We start from the raw sequence: 17,506 nt of genomic DNA, 5'->3' as shown, positions 1-17,506 counted from the left end.
ATAAGTTGAATTTCTTTATCTGAAAACTGCCTGTTCATATCCTTTGACCATTTATCAATTGAAGAATGAAGTCACTTAACTTCTACCTGCTTTGGTTTCCTCATCTGTAAAATGGGGACAATAATTGCACTTGCCTCACAGAATTGTTGTGAGGATAAAATGAATAATACTGGTAAAACACTTAATAAATTTTAAAGTGTTATGTAAGTGGTTGGGCAAGTTGATGGTATAGTAAATAGAATGCCAGGCCATGAGTCAGGAAGACCTAAACTCAAATCCAGCCTCAGACACTTACTAGTTGTGTGACCCTCGGTAAGTCACTTAATCCTGTTTTCTTTTGTTCCTCATTTGTACAATGTGCTGGAGAAGGAAATGGCAAACCACTGGAATATCTTTGCCAAGAAAATTCCAGTGGGATCACAAAGAGTTGGAAAACACTGAAAATGACTGAACAACATCATCTGCTACATACAGTGCCAAGCGCTAGAGATACAAAGAAATGGCAAACCATTCTAGTATCTTGGCCAAGAAAATGCCAACGGGATCGCAAAGAGTCGAACATGACCGAAATGACTGAACAATAACATATAAATGGCAGCAAGCCATTATTAGATTGGATTTGTAATCTTAGAGGACTGAGACTCAAGATCATTAAGTAATTTACCCAAGGTCACACAACTTCTTAGAGGCAGGATTTGTATCCAAGTCTCTCAGAGACCAGTATACTAGCCAAAGGAGAAGCTCTTTGGGACTAATCAATGATTTCTGAAAGAGGCAAATTCTTTCCTTTGCTGCCTTCTTCCTGATAACTGGTGAACCCCAAAGATGCTCAAGTTCCATTTATACTGTCTGAAAATTCACCTAGGATATCTCTTGATGGATTTTGTTGGTTTTCCTAATTGGTCACTGTCCCTTTTGTTTTTCCATTGGCTTCATCATGTAGTAAATCCTGAACATATCTGTGGGATGAACCTTTGCCTTATTTGCATATGGGGTAAACCAATTCACCAGGACAAAGTTTCTGGTTTCTATGAACCAATGCAAATTTATGAATTTGGATCCTGCTGCCTATAGAAGAGGGAAAGTAAGGATACTTTACATTTAGATAGTCTACACATGGATGGCTGCAAACCTGTTCCTTTCAGAACCTTCAATTGGCCTGAGGTGGCGTGGTCCATCTGAACAACTGGCAGAGACCTTGAAGGATCCCATTTATACTTGAGTGAAAATGGTCGGCCAATCAATATAAAAAATTGGAATCAAAATGGGTCAGCCTCCATGTACCGAATAGTGGCTGCCCACTTCTATAGGCTTTTTGGTTTGCACAGTGCTTTTGTTACCACTGACTTATGAAGTAGATAGCACATCCCCTTTTCAGAGTTGAAGAATATGGAATATTTGGTATTCTCCAAACTCAGCATTCAATTGGTCACCTCCAGGCCTTTGCACAGATTGTCTCCTACGTCTGGAAGGGACACCTTCTTCAAATCCTCCTCTTAAGAAACCCCAGTTCCCTTCAATGTTCAGCCCCTGTGAGCAGCAGTCATGCCAGACTTGAAATCAGGAAGGTCTAGGTTCAAATCCCAGTTTCTGACACTAGTTTTGTGGCCATGGAGAACTTGCCACCACTCTGAACTTCAATTACTTCAACCATAAAGTAAGTATAAATAGTATCTGTTGCATAGACTTCCCAGGGCTGTTGAGAGGCTCAAAAGGCTTTGTAAACCTTAAAGCTCCATATAAATGTTGCATTTTTTTCAGAAAGTCTTTCCTGAGATAGTCTAGTCCAAGTTGTTAGTGTTATCTCTTTCCTCAAATTGTGTATAACGTTTTTTGTATAAATTTTTTAAAAATTTCTTATTATTTTTTGTGTGTAACTTTTGGACTTGACCTATGATCTTATTGATCCATGCAGGAATTGGCCAACTACTGCCCACAGGGCAAATCTATCCTAACTCTTTAAGAATGGTTTCTACATTTTAAAATAAAGTTTTATGTTATTTTTGGTTGAACGATTCTTAACTCCTAAACAAAAAGAGGAGAAGGCTGGATTTGGCCTTCAAACCATAGGGTAGTTGGAGATCCCCAGGCTAGGGAATTTCCAGTGAGAAAACTTCTAGTAATGGAAGAGAAAGGGGGTGGGGATGGGGAAGATCGCTGGACTGGATGAACATTGAGGTCCCTTCTAATTTTAAAACTATGATTTTATGATCCTATGCCTTTTGTACCATTCTCACTTTTACCATTTTCTAATTGAGGCATTGAGAAAAGTCATAGCATGTGGAAGACAGTTTGTGCTATGGAGAAAACCCTAGATCTGGAATCAGAGAATTTGGGGTCAAAGATCAGCTCCTTATTACTTATATGACCTTAGGTAAATCATTTAACCTCTCTGACTCTCAGTTTCCTCATCTGTAAAATGGGAAGGTTGGCTTAGATGATCTCAAAGGTCCATTCCAATTCTTATTCTGATTCTTGGACTTCAGTTTGCTCTTCTACAAAATGGGGGATGATCAACCAATCCATGAGCATCTACTACGTGCCAAGCACTAGGGTTACAAATGCAATGAATTATACTATCTTAACTTCTGAATTGCCTACCTCACAGGATTGCATTGGAGACCAAATGGCATGAGGCAAATTTTTACAAATGAGGACTTGATGTCTATCCCACTGGAACACTGATAGGGATGTTTTATTTTTGTCTTTGTATGTCCAGGACCAAAATATCATATATTATCATGGTTGCACAATCATTTCAGTTGTGTCCAACTCTTTGTGACCCTATTTGGGATTTTCTTGGCAAAGATACTAGAGTGGTTTACCATCTCCTTCTCCAGCTCACTTTACAGATAAAGAAACCAAGGCAAACAGTTAAGTGACTTGCCCAGGGTCACATAGCTAGGAAGTGTCTGAGGCCATATTTGAATTCAAGTCTTCCTAACTTCAGGCTTGGCACTCCATCCACTGTACCACTTAGCTGCCCTTTAAAGGACACACTATAGCAACTACATAATTCATGCTTTCTAGGAAGTACATGATTGATGCTTTTTAAAACAAATAAACTGGTTTCTTACCACTGGAATGATCAGTTATAACCCTGGAGTCCGTGGAGTTCTCCCTACTGTAGACTGTGGTCCCTGGAGTGGGTTCATCCTCAGGGGATCTTGTGGTATGATGGGGTCTTATGGTTCTTGTGGGCAGCTGTGGAGCAGGTGGCAAAAACAGGAAAAGAAATAGGAAGTAGCCTTAGTTAGAGAAGGAGCAAGGAGTCTTTTGTTTGTAATTCCTGAGGCCCAGTTCCACTGATAGCATCACCGCAGTCAGAATTTTCCATGGCATTTATTATCTGTATCATGCATCATGATGCAACAATTCTAACAAAAGAGTCATTAGCACAGGATTCACTTGTTGTCTTTTCATGATGTTCTTCCTCAGCTAAATTGTAAGCACCTTGAGGGCAGGGAACATGTATTACATTTTGAAAATATCAAGCGAGAGGAAATAGTCTCTCTCACAACAATTATGTTACTATAGGCTTGCATTCTGTGGAAATGCGTATGGTCTCATAATGCTCAGAGGACAAGATACTCATCGCATGGTCCACAGTACCTGATAACATTTCAGTTGCCTCAAGCTCGGTCTCTGTAAAATCTAATCTTGTTTGAGAAAACTCAGGCCCCTAATCTTGGTCGTATTCTGTGAGAAATAAAGGTAAACTGAGGCACAAATCATTAAATAAAATGTCAAGTCAAGTCAACAAACATTTAAGTGCTATGTGTCAGGCCCTATGCTAAACTGTAGGGATACAAAGAAGGCAAAAACAGTCCTTACCTTCAAGGAACTCCCAGTCTAAAGGAGACAATATGGAAATGATTGTGTATAAACAAGCTATTAATTTGCAGGATAAATAGGAGATAATTAACCCAGGGAAGACACTGAAATTAAGAGGGTTTGGGGAAGGCTTCCTGTAGAAGGTGGGAATTTAGTTGGGACTTAAAGGAAGCCAGGAGGTAGAGATGAGGAGAGAGAGTATTCCAGGTATGGGGGACAGTGAGGGGAAATGCCTGGAGTCTGGACGTGGACGGTTTTGTTTAAGGTACTTTAAGAAGGTCATGTCTCATGGGATCAAGGTATAAGGGGCGGTGTATTGTATAAGAAGGCTGCAAATGGTACGGGGGGCACCAGGTTAAGAAGGGTTTTGGACAACAGAGGATTTTATATTTGATGTTCTCCAGGATACCTGCCACAGCGCTTTGTACAGAGCAGGGCTCATATATTGGTTGGCCACTTGAAAGTGGTAGGAAGGAGAAATTATAAGAGTATAGATCAGAGTTGCAAGCCACCTTTGAGGTCCACCTAATCCAATTTCCTCATTTCAGGAATGATGAAACCTCGAAGTCCAGAAAGGTGATTTACCCAAGGTCACATAGGTAAGAGGCAGAGATAAAATTCTAACCCAGGTTATAGGAACAGAGATGTAGGACTGGAAAGAAACTTGAAGATCCACCTAGTCTGACCCCTTCATTTACAGAGAAAGAAACTCAAAGAGAAAATGACTTGCCTGACACACAGGCAGTAAGTGAAAGGGCTGGGTTTTGTACCCAAGTCATGGAAGCACAAATTTCAAGCTGGAAGGGACCTCAGAAGTTGTCCTGTTCAATCCCTTCAAGTGAGAAAATCTGGATACCCCAAGGGATTGGGTGTTTTGTCCAGGTCACATAGGTAGAAAGTGGCAGAGCTGAGATTTGAACACAGATCTGTGGACTTCAAATCCAAGGTTCTCTCCTTTGGACCACACACTGGTTCTTGAGGGGGACTGTTCAGTTTGGAAGACAGTGGGAGTGTCCTTTCCATAAGAGATGTTCACTCTTACTGTTTCACCAACCCCATGGTGAGGTCAGAGGGCTTTGAGCCAACTTGAGATGCCAGGGAATTCAATACGGGTTCAAATTATGCAGCCACGCCAAGGTACACAGTGGCTCTGGATAATGTTATATGTGAACAGTCAAGAGTCACTCTCCCCAGATAGCAAAGCACCAAATAAAAGCTCTGAAAGTTGTTGAGGGGTGCCACCCCCAAGGCCTGTTTTGGATCAACTAATGGGTGGGAGAACACACTAGGGGTCCTGGGCTCACATTTAAGCTTAAACCACCCTCCCCTCATTTTTCTCCCTGAAATTCAAAGTCAACGAATAATTACAGGCAGGAAAAACAAATCACAGCCCCTGGAAAATCCCTTCCAAGCCTGAAACTCCTCTGAGATCTGTGCAGTGATCCCAGCACCTCAGAATTGGAAGGAATCTCAGTAGTCCTCTATTCCACCCCTCCAACAATGCAAATTTTAGCCCACCTGTAACTTACAAGGAAATAATTTACAGAGGGAAGGCAGTGGGGTTGGAGAAGCCTTCATGTAGAAGGTGGGATTTTAGTTGGGACTTAAAGGATGCCGGGAAGGTCAGTAGTCAAACTGGAGAAGGTAGAGTATTGAAGACAAGTAGAGAGAATGCCCTGAGTCAAGGGGTGGGGTGTGGGGTTGGGGGGTCTTGTCTGTGGAATAGCCAGGAGGTCAGCATCACTGGATCGGAGAGTACGTATTGGGGAGTAAAGTGTAAGAAGACTGGGAAGGTAGGAGGGGGCTGGGTTTGGAAGGGCTTTGAATTCCAAGTGAAGATTTCCATTTGCTTTGCGAGGTAACAGGAAGTCACTGGAGTTTATGGAGTAGATTTCAAAGGGACTTAGACGCCATAGGGTCCAACCTCTACATTTTACAGATGAAGAAACTGAGGCAGAGAGATTACAAGCAGAGAGATTTACCAGGACTACACAGACAGCAAGTGTGTGAGGGAGGATTTGAAGCCAGGTAGACCATCCTGATTCCAAACCCTGTGCCATAGCCACTGGGTTTTGCTGTCAGTCTTTGGATATAGGAAGACAGCTATATTCTCCACTTCTCCTAAGCCACCCCATTTGCTTGGTTTCTGTTGCACCTCAACCCAGTCTTCAGTTCTTGGAATTATGCCTAGCAAGAAATTGAAACAGTATGAGGTCAGAGATACTCACCGAAATTGATACATCATCAGAGCCATAAGGATTCCCATCACTGGAGGCTCCTGTGGTCATGCCATCTTCTGGTAAGGTTGTGCTGGCTGGAGAAGAAACAATGAGTCAGGACTCCAAGCTGGAAACCCTGTAAGCTACTCTCCCGTCCTCTTTGGGGGGTTACATTTCTCTCCAGTCATTTCTTTGGCTTTCTGCTGCTTCAGCGACTTGACCACCATTTCCTTGTGCCATTTTCCCCAATACTATTCAGAGACTTGGAGAACTGGACAGGACCTCAGAGGCAATAATACATCAGTATAGCGAAGACCAATGATTTCTTCAGTCCAACAATGCAAATTTAACCCACCTGTGACTTATAGCCTTAGAGAGACACTTAAAGCTCAGAAAGGGTAAGTGGTTGGCTGAGGGCCACACATAGAGAATCTCAGCCGGAGTCTTTCTGACTCCAGGGCCCACTGTCTATCATTACTATGCTACACAACCATTCAGATAACACTAATATTCATTGATTGATTGATTCATGTATCTATCTATTTATTTGTTCACTTATGTATGTTCATTCATGTATCTATTTATGTGGTGTAGTGGATAGAATATTGAGCTTAGAGTCTGGAACAGCTGAGTTCAAACTTTACCCATGATGTTTATCAGCTGCATGACCCTGGGCAAGTCTCCTAGCTTCTCTGGATCTAAGGTACTTTTCATTAAGCTTTTCTACTAGGCTACAGATGTGTTACTATGATCTGTATATCCATTGCCTCTATGTCTTTCTCTCCTTTCTTCTTTTTTCCTTCTTTCCTTTTTTGGTGATTCCTTCCTCCCTTCCTTCTTTTTTTCTCCCTCTCTTCTTTCTCTCCCTCTTTCCTTCCTTCTTTTCTTCTTCCCTTTTATATTCCTTCCTCTCTTTATTTTAAGAAAGTCATAGATAAGAACTAGAAAGAACTTCAGAGACCAATCCACTCTTTTACAGAGGAGGAAACTGAGGCAGAGAGAAGTCAGGTACCATGTTTAAAGTCAAACATGTAGGGTTGGATGTTGGTCCTCTAACTCCATACCCAACATCCTTTTTAATGTAACACACATATTGCCTATGATTGTAGACTAAGCACCCCATTTCATAGATGAAGTACCCCATTTCACAGATGAGAACACTGAATGAAATGGATCTGTAATATACTGAATAGCATCTCCCACCTACCCTGCTGTGTTGTGGTTCTGGTTTCCTGTTCTTGTCTTCTTGGCTTCAAATCCTCCCTCACATACTTGCTATCTGTGCAGTCCTGGTAAATCTCTCTGCCTGTAATCTCTCTGTCTCAGTTTCTTTACCATAGAGGATGCTGTTTATCCTTCCTTCTCAAAAAACAGGAAGGTGATGCCATGATATGCAAATGAATTGGATTTAAGTGAGGCAGGGCTGTGCAAAGTCACCAGACTTTCTCCATTGGAGCCTTCTGGGTCCAATGGCCAGATATAGATTAGGATGACTGCAGATGGCCCCGGGATGCAGTGGGAGATGACCTTGGCCTTTGGCTCCAATTACTACTGCTTGACTTGTGCACACGATTTATTGCCTCCCACATACCAGAGCTAAGTACTTTTGGTTCCCTGCCCATGACAGCAAGGAATCTGCCCTCTACCCACAGCAGGTTCCTTCCTTACCTCCCTGTTGACCCCATATGCCCCACATGTTCCTCTCAGACACAGCTGGTACCAGGGTGGAGTGACTTGAGCCTTTCCAGAGTCTCTAGATCGGGATGGGGTGTACTTCCTCCCTAGGAAAATTCTCGGGCCCAGAGCTTCTCTGTCCTCTGTCAGCTCTGAGCCACCCAGAACTATAATCACCTTCCCTCGTCCAGTCTCAGTTGTCCTCCACTGACAGTCCATCAGTGATGCTGGCACCCATCTCTCAGGCCCACTGAATGTCTGCTTCTTCAGGGAAGGGACTGTTTTTACTTTTTTTTTTTTTTTGGTATCGCCAGCTCTTAGCACTGTTTCCAATACAGATAATTGCTTAATAAATGTTTGTTTGACCACCTACTGTTACATCTTCCTCTCCCTGTGACATTTTCTCTCCTCTCAGCTCACTTGAAAGCCAGTGGGCTTCCCCCTCTTCTGACCCAACTGGACTGCAACTTACTGTCTTGGGCTTCCACCCCATACCTTTCCCAGATGGCAACCAGGACTTTGCTTCGTATCCTAACATCTTTCTCATATCAACGGAATTTTCTTGGTACTGAGATTCCTAGCTATGACTCTACTTTCAAGTCAATGAAATTCAATACACATTTACTAAGCCCCTACTATGTGCTAAGTTCAAGGGATGCAGACAAAAATTAAATATTCCCTATCCTCAAAGAACTTATATCTTACTGGGAGAAAATAACATTACCCATTGCACTTGGTTTTTCATTGTCTCTATTTGGTTCCTGGCATGGAAGTCTTGGACTCTCTTGGCTTGTCCTCTTCCCATCCATAGGAGAGAAAAGTGAGTCCCTAGCCACCTAGTGACTCTGTACTTAGAAATCACAGGTAAGCCTGCTGAGGCCTCCTAAGTAATGACAGGTGACTTGTTCTGGCAGTATGACATAGTGGATGGGAACCTGGACTTGGAGTCAAGAAGGCCTGAGTTCAAACTTGCCCTCACCCAACTGTATGACCCTGGGCAAGTCACTTCAGTTTCCTTATCAATATAATGAGGGATTTGGAATTAAAGGCCTCCAAGGTCACTTCCTGCTTTAAATCAGCAATCTACAACTTCACTACAAACACAACTTGTGCCCATTTGAAGAGTTAACAGTCTGATTCATGAGCCCCAGCCTCCTCCCCTGGCGTGGGGTAGGTTCCCGAAATCCCATGACCAAGCCATCTTGCAAAACAGGAGAGAAACCACGTGCCTTGAGCGGGAGGAGAAAGGGGCTGTTTGGAGATCTCTATGAGTCATGGAAGAGCAGCTGGGCTCTGAGACTGTCAGCACCTCTATCTGTTGAAAGACATCTTTTTCTCCCCCTCTGCTTCCCTTCTAAATTTATGCTGACAGACAACCAAGCCCAGGACAAGAATTAATAAATATTTGATTGGAACTTTTTTGGCAGCATATGAAGGAAAAAAGTCTCGGAGTCTTCTCTGTCTCTTCTTTTCATTCTGCACTCGATGCTCTAAATCTGCATCCTGAAGATGCATAGCATGGGATAAGACGTCTGGGCATGTGGATTCATTTGTAGTCTCTGAGGGGAAGGGTTTCACCGGGAACCACAGTCAAAAAATTGCTGGGCCCCAGGGATGGCTCCCCTCCCCCATACTCATTCACTGGAGGTCAAGGTTTAGCTGCTAGAGGGATTGATGGGGCCTATTGATGACAAATGCCTAGTAGAGCTGTGGGCTTGGGGGAAAAGGGGGAGAGTGGCTCCGTGGCAGACAAGGACCCTTTATTAAGGAGCCAAGCATCTCCCTGCCCTCCTTTTCAGAACCAGAGTTCTAAAGCTGTCAGAGCAAACAATGCATTTTTAAAAGTATTTTCTGGAGCTACTCTGTATTGACTCTGTGACTTGCTTGTCAACTCTCAAACAGCATGGAAACATCCATAAAAATGTGCACATTTATAGAAATACACATAAATAAATGGGCATATGTATTTGGAAAGTCAGTACATCCAGGCAGTGCCATGTAAAAAAAACAAAAACTCTTGAACTTGGAATGTTGAACTTGGGATCGCCAAACTTAAGTATGAATTCTGGCTTTTATCATTTACTCCCTGTATGAACTTAAGAAAGTCCCTTTGCCTCCCTGGAACCTCAGTTTCTTAATCTGAAAAATGAGGGGATTAGACTAGCTACCCTCTGAGTTTCCCTCCAGCCTTAGACCTATGATCCTGGAACCCTGTGAAGCCTAGCTGATAAAATGCTGGATTCAGCATCAAGAAAGCCTGGGTTTGGTTGAATTTGTTACATGCTAAAAAATAAATAAATAAATTCCATAACAGCAAGCTATACAAAACAGATTGACAGATTTGAGGTTCCAAATACAATTCTCTTTTTCTTTTCTTTGTATATGAAAATGTTCATGTTTGTTAGGATTTGTCAAGTTTGGAATAACAAGAAATCAGAATTAAACTCGTGGGGGAAAAAAACAACCCATGTCGTATCTTGTCTCTGAGCCTGCTAGCTGTATGACCACAAAAAAGTGACCGTAACTTCTCAAGTCATCCGTTTCCTCAAAGCAGGCAGCGTGTTACTACATAAAGACCACTGAGTTTGGATTCAGAGGACCTGTGTCTGAATCCTGGCTCAGCAGTTTACTACCGATGTGACGTTGGGAAGTGGTTTCGACTCGAGGGAACTTGGTTTCTTCATCTGTAAAATGAGGGACCTCTAAGGGCCCCCTGTCCTCTAAATCTGGGCTCCTAAGGTAATAAATTTAAAGTAAAAGACACTTTGGAAACTTTTAACCACATATCAGTGTGAACTATTATTATCACACCACACTGTCTCTCATATATATGATATATATAGCATATCACATATATTAGACATACATAAAAACAGTGACTACAAAGGCATACATACTTCACACATGCATGTACACACCTATATGTGTGTACACACTACACACATACTTAAATATGTGCACAAATTTACACACATATCCCTTTCTGCACATGCATGCACATATTGGCTATTTAGTCACATATATGTAAATATACGCATACTCCCAGAAGCCTACATGCCTATGCATACAACATACCACACATGTATGCAAACATAAACATACACACACACACGTGCATTTTAAATCCCTATGTAGAATGGAGCAGGTGTCTGTGCTGGGAGGTCTGGCATTATTCTGTCTGTTCTGCCCCCTCCTCCAACCCTCTCAGTAAAAAACTACACTCTGTTTAGACAAAGGCAAGTCCCTGAATGACAGGCAGGATTAGAAGGCATTCCTTTTGTCTCCATGCTCTCCCTTTCTCTTGGCTTCCTGGGAAAGTTGCCCTTAATGAAAGATCCCATCCCATTCCCTACCTCCATGATAACAGTCCCTGCTGTTCCAGCATTAGAAGTTCCTGCTGGGCCACAGCTGCTGGATTTCAGCCTGCCTTCACATCCTTTTTCCTCTCCCATGTGGAGAGTGGGTCATGTAGTATAGCTTTCATGCTCATTTCCCATCTTTAAAACCAAATCAAATAAAACGAATAGCCCTGGATGCTTCTAACATCAACCCCCAATGCCAAGCTGTGTACTCACTCATCTGCATCCAAGATTCGTACTAACTATTCTATGCCCCACTCAATATCCTTGAATATTGGTGAGATTTCATAGAAATTTTCCAGGACTAGCCCAATCTCTTTATTCAAAGCTCAATATGGAATTGTTGGTGATTCTAATGGGATTGGGGTGAATCTTACTTTTAAGTCTATCAGCAATGTGATAGATTGCACACTCTTTGAGAGCAAGACCTATTTCACTTCTCTTTTGAGAGCCCAGTGCCTTACACAGTGATTAACAGATGTTTTAGGATCATGGGATCTCAGACTCCTAGAGCTAGAGTGTATGGGCTCAGAAATCATTGAATCCAACCCTGCTCTTTTTGAAAAATGAAGAATCTAGGGTTCAGGCAGGCGAAAACATTTATTTGTCCAAGGTCAAATAGTTAGTAACTGTCAGAATTCCAACCCAGACTGTTTGAACCCAAATTTAGCACATTTTCCACCATGATACCTCTTTTGTTGAAGTGAATATGAAATACATTTTAATGAGAAAAATATTAGGGGGTAAATATTAGGGGTAAATAAAAGAATAAACTTTTTCAATACTTTAGCTAACCTTTATTTGCATGAATATATGTTAATATATATAATATAATATTAGATATAATATAATAATATATATAATATATATTAATTCAGAATAACTGATCTGTTCACTAACATAGGTCCTTGAAAACCTCTGCTTGGAAGCCCTTTTATCCAAGTGTACATTACTGCGTGTCCTTGAAAGTAATGACATTTCACTTCTTGAATATTTTCCATAGTCTAGGCTGATTACTAATTCAGCCTAGCCATCTCCTGGATTACAATACTGGAAATCATGCTAGACTAGGAGTCAGGGGATCTAGGTTTGAGGTCAAACTCTGAATCTTATTGGTTGTGTAACTCTGGGCAAATCACTGAACTGCTTTGACCCTCAGTCTCTTGATCTGTAAAATGAATATCATAATATTTGTATTATGAAGGAGGCACTTTCTACACTATAAAGCATTATGCAAATGTACATTGCTATTGTACCCAGCTCTTCCATTAACTTTCTGTGTGACTTTGGAAAAGCCACTTCCCTATTCACTATACCAATTTCCTAAGGAAAATGGACTTAGATGATCTTATGTTTCTCCTGGTTCCGACATGAGGAAATAAATGCACCCTGATAGAGTAGACAGAGCACTGGACTTCGACTCAGGAAGATCTGCTTCTCAGGTGCTTCTTCCCTATGTGACCCTTGGCAAATCATGGCATTTCTATATGCCTCAATTTCTCTTTCTGTAAAATGAAGGGCTTAGATTAGATGGCATCTCAGGTCCCTTTCTGCTCTAAATCTATGATCCTAAGAGGAGGGTGCAGACATTTTTACTCAATGAGTAGCACCAGGAATTCAATCTCTAAGGCAGAGGTTCTTAACCTTTTCTGTCATGGACTCCTTTGACAGTCTGGAGAACTCTTCTCAGAACAACATTTTTCAATGCATAGAATTACAAAGGAAACCAATTACACTGGAAAATTCTTATAAAACATTTTTTAAAGCCCATAGATCTCAGGTTAAGAACACTTGTTCAAAGACAAAATAATACATACTAGAGAAGCAAGAATCAGCACAGTGGAAAGACCACTGGATTTGGAGTCAGGAAATCTGATTTTGAATCCCAAATTTGACATGTACTTGCTATGTGATCACAAGCCATTCACTAAATGCATCAAGTCTGTAAAATGCAGAGTTGGCGTTAGATTAAATAGCTTCTAGGGCCCCTTGTAGCTCAAAATCTATAATTACATAAATCAATTACTTTTTCCAGGCATCAGTTTCCTCATCTGTAACATGGGGGGAGGAGGTTTAGACCAGATGACCTTTGAGGTCTCTTTCAGCTCTAAATCTATGATTCTATAAGTCAATTAATTTTTTCTGTCCTCAGTTTCCCCATCTGTAAAATGAAGGAGTTGGACCAGATGACCTCTGGATCTCTCCCAGATCTAAATTGGTATTAGTGACTGTTTAGTTCATATACAGCCTTGGAAGAAGACTAAGAATTTCTCTTCCTATCTGGGCCATGTTCTATTTTCACATCTAGATGCTCTCAAACTCGCCTGGAGTTTGTAAGAAGCCTCACTGCTGCATCCAGCTGTTGTTTTGAAACCAGCTTGGTCTGGATGAGGGCCTGCCTTCCTCTCCCAAGTCCCAACCCTCCTGACACAGGAGCCATCTTTCAGGCTGAGGATTAAGCTGAAGTTGACTTTGCCCAGGGTGCTTTGCCCTCTTGGACACAACAGCACTCTCTGTCAGTTTCTACCAGGGCTGCTTCCAGTCTCTATGGGCTCTCCTCAGTCAGGCCCCTTTTCTCCTGCTTCTCATAGTCTGACCATTGGTGGGATCTATGAGGGGTGGCTGCAGGGCTCACAGCTGCCCATCAAGAGAACATGGGGAAGAGGGGTACACAAGACAAGGGAGGTCAAGCAGGCAAGACCCTAAATCTTTTCTGGGTACCTCCAAAGGCTGCATGCCTCAGTGTTGGCACTGAAACTACTTCCAAAGCCTCGACAACAGATTGGCAGGGACTGGGTGGTACAGTAGAAAAGGCCTGTTTTAAGAGTCAAGGGAACAGGGTTCCAAGTCTGAATGTGACACTAACCCAGTGTGATCCAGGACAAGTAATTATCCTGACTGCTGCATTCTCTGGTTCTCAGTTTAATATAAAGTAGGGGAGGAAAGTTTGGAACAGAAGATCTCCAAGGTCTCTGCAAGCTTTGATGTCCTGTGTTCTAAGATCCCTCCTAGCTCTGACATCCTGTGTTCTAAGGACCCTCCCAGCTCTGACATTCTGGGTTCTAAGGGCCCTCCCAGCTCTGACATTCTGGGTTCTAAGGGCCCTCTCAGCTCTGACATTCTGGGTTCTAAGGGCCCTCCCAGCTCTGACATCCTGTATTCTAAGAACCCTCCCAGTTCTGACATTCTGTGTTCTAAGCTCCCTCCAGCCCTGACATCCTCTGATTCCGTTTCTGGGTATTCAGGAATGACACTGGCTGTCCCACTGGCAGCTCTGAGGTGGGAAGGTGACTGGTGCAGACCTGCTCCTCCCAGAATGATTTCCTTCTTCAGCCACTCCTGTAAGGTGGCACTCAGGGCAGCCGTTTCTACTCGCACCCTCCATCATCTTACTAAGTGCTGCCAGCCAACAATTTCTGCTGGATCCTGATGCTAGACAGACGTAGCGATCTTCTTCCAGCCTCTTCAAACAGCTCGACTTTTTCTCCACATCCTCTTTGTAGCCCATTTCCCAGCCCTGATGTTATTGATCACACTTAAGTATCAGGTGAGGATGCCTCCTCTCTCGTCCTTCGGGCCTCTCTTTCCTCATCTGTCGAATGAAGAGGTTGAGACTAGGTGGCCTCCAGATCAGGGTGGGAATTTCAAGAAAATTCAGTCATTGAAAACCCAGGCTACTAAAGACAACAACATGTAAGTCAGGTAAGAGTGACCATTTGCTTTAAAAAGGAAAGTGCCACTGAGTCCCTATTCTATTGGATATCATAAATCCCGGACAGAAACGCTGAGAATGAGGGTAAGGAAATTTAAGGTTCAAGGATTAGGAATTGCGGTTCACTGAAAATAATAACTGACATTTATAGAATATAATATAAAATTTGCCAGGTATTTAACACACATTAGTTCATTTGAACCTCAAAGTGATCCAGTGATGCAGGTACTCTAGATACAATAGTATAATTCTGCATTTCACAGAAGTGGAAACTGAGGAGAAGAAATGTGAAAGTGACTTGTTGATTATCACATGGCTAAAACGTGTCAGAAGTGTGATCTGAACCCAGATCCCTCCTGACTCAACAAATCCAGCACTCTCTGCACTCTGACACACTTAACCTGGGATCCATGGATAGATTTCTAATTTGTTTTTTTTAAAAAAAATGCAACTTTGATAATTTTTTTCCTTTGTAATCCTATGTAATTCTATTTTCACATATAAAATATGATCCTGAAGTTCATAAAACATTATTTTAAAGGCCATAGGCTTTACTTGGCTGCCAAAGGCATCTACGACAGGCCAACAGTTCAGAACCCCCAAGTTAGAGTCTGTGCAGCTGGCCCTGACCTCATTTCAGATCATCACATGTGGATGAGTGTCTGAATTCCAATCCCCTTGCTGCCAGACCCCCTACCTCATAATCCAATGGCAGCAGGATGCATTTTTTTATGTCTGTGCAATGTGGATGTTATTCTGAAACAGATTTGAATATTTAAACATCTTGTGGTTGAACTTGCAAAAAAAGGGGGGGAGAGCCCTTAAGTCCTGCATTAACTTAAGTGTGTCATCTTCCTTGTAAAAAGGCTTCCTGGCAGCTCTGGAAGCAGACCTGTTGTGTTCATCAATGGAACAAGGCAGAGATTTTTAGATTACTCAAAGATTTCTAAAGTCTGATGTCCTTTCCAGCCTGTCCAAGTGCAACAAATCAGGCTGTGGAGAAGAGAGATCAAACAGCCCTGAAATAATTTGTTAAGAGTCTTCATGAAATAAAATAGCTGATTTGGATTTGTTTCCTTTAAAAGGCTTCTGGTTATCTCCGGCTTGTCGTGGTTGTTTGTCTGGTTTCAGGATGACAAACAAAAACAATGGCCATCGACTTCCCCATTCCCCCCCTCCATGATTAAATGTTAGAGAAAGGTCAAGAACGGAGGAGCAAAGCTTGCCTCCAATATGAGAGGCCTTTCCTTATGCCTTGAGATGCTAGTTTCTCCCCACCCTCAAATCAGCTTGTACTTATTTTGAAGATATTTTGTCTTTATGTGATATTTATATATATTGTCTTCTCCAGTAGAATACAGACTTCTTAAGGGGACTTTCACTTTTGTCTTCTGTAGCCAGCTTGTTGAATGAGTTGATTGCAAAAAAAATATGTAATTCCTAAGGTAGTCTTTAAAGCTGAATTCCTGGCATGTGCAAGTTTAAAAACATCCCTGCCCTCCAGGTTACCTGGTGGCTACACGGCTGTTCACACCCCTCAGAGTGTGTGGCTCAGTGAGTGGGAGCCCTGATCTTTTCATTTTGGATGGGACACAGGGACTCCCACAGAATCAACAGGTGTGAACGGCTTGTGATCTGGATCAAAGGGTTCATGACATTATCTTTCCCCCCAATTTTTCCCTCTCCCAAACTTTCCCATGACTGCTGAGGACACCAACATTCTTCTAGTCTTCTAGTTACTCTTCTAGACAATCTCAGTGTTATCCTTAACTCCCCACTCACTCTCATCCCACATATACAATCTGTTGCTTAGTCACTTCTACCCTCATGTCTCTGGTATCTTTCCCCTTGTCTGTATTCGGAGATTCGTTGTCCTAGTTCAGATCTTCATCACCTCTTGCCTGGACTATTGCTAATTTGGTCTCTCTGCCTCATGTCTCACCCCTTCTCAAATCCTTCCTCTACACAGCTCTCAAAATGCTCTTCCTAAAGTCCAGGTCTGACCATGTCATTCCTTTATTCAATAAACCTCAATGACTCCCTATTACCTCCAGGATTAAATACTATTTTATATTTATTTCACCCTTTTAAATTTCTACTTTTTATGAAAGTTTTATAATGTATATACTTATATACTTATGTTTATAATTTGGAATGTATATAATTAAATGTATGATGTGTACGTGTATCATGTGATGTATAATATATAAAGTACATAACATAGATAATTAGTACCGTAGTATACATATATATGTAATTTAAAATAAATTTATGCCTAGTGGGGATCCATGTTCAAAATCTGTTTTTACTCATAGTGGTGTTTCATCACCAGTTAGCCTTTGCTTGAAGATTTCCACTGATAAGGAACCCACTATTCTTCTTGGGACTAGAGTTCTGCACGAATATTCACAAAGCGTTTAAAACCCTGGAGGAATGCGGTACAACTGCGATCCCTAAAATACTTATCCTTGCCATGTTAATTTGCTATGTCATGCCTCATTAACACATAGCTAGTAAATTCAAGAAATCAGAATGGCTTATCCACTATTTACTATTCGCGACATTTCACTTCCCGCTGCACAGATTCTCTGTCTCTTTACCTCCATCTCTTGGAGGCTTTAGCTCAAATAGCATCTCCTCTTCGAGGCTCTTCCTAAGCCTCCCAGTGGTTAGAGTTTTCCTTTGATTTCTGAAATTACTTTGTTTTT

General features: G+C 41.9%; 1 protein-coding gene across 7 annotated transcripts in view; it reads right to left on the bottom strand.

Annotated features, from left to right (window-relative positions):
• Window positions 1-17,506, bottom strand: part of PDPN (podoplanin) — a 46,056-nt gene that overhangs the window by 7,730 nt on the left and 20,820 nt on the right. For all 7 annotated transcript variants that reach the window (XR_011967013.1, XR_011967010.1, XR_011967011.1 and 4 more), the window contains exons 2-3: window positions 6,063-6,148; window positions 3,078-3,204 (exon numbers count right to left, since the gene is read on the bottom strand). Coding sequence is in view for 4 of the 7 variants with exons in the window: in XM_072608925.1 (XP_072465026.1) it covers window positions 3,078-3,204; window positions 6,063-6,148 (213 nt within the window). In the remaining 3 variants the exon portion in view is untranslated. The remainder of the gene's footprint in view (window positions 1-3,077; window positions 3,205-6,062; window positions 6,149-17,506) is intronic.

This window comes from Notamacropus eugenii, chromosome 5, assembly GCF_028372415.1.
Source record: "Notamacropus eugenii isolate mMacEug1 chromosome 5, mMacEug1.pri_v2, whole genome shotgun sequence".
Taxonomy (NCBI): Eukaryota; Metazoa; Chordata; class Mammalia; order Diprotodontia; family Macropodidae; genus Notamacropus; species Notamacropus eugenii.
Note: the sequence above shows the minus strand (reverse complement) of the source record. Positions and strands in the feature narration are given on the sequence as shown.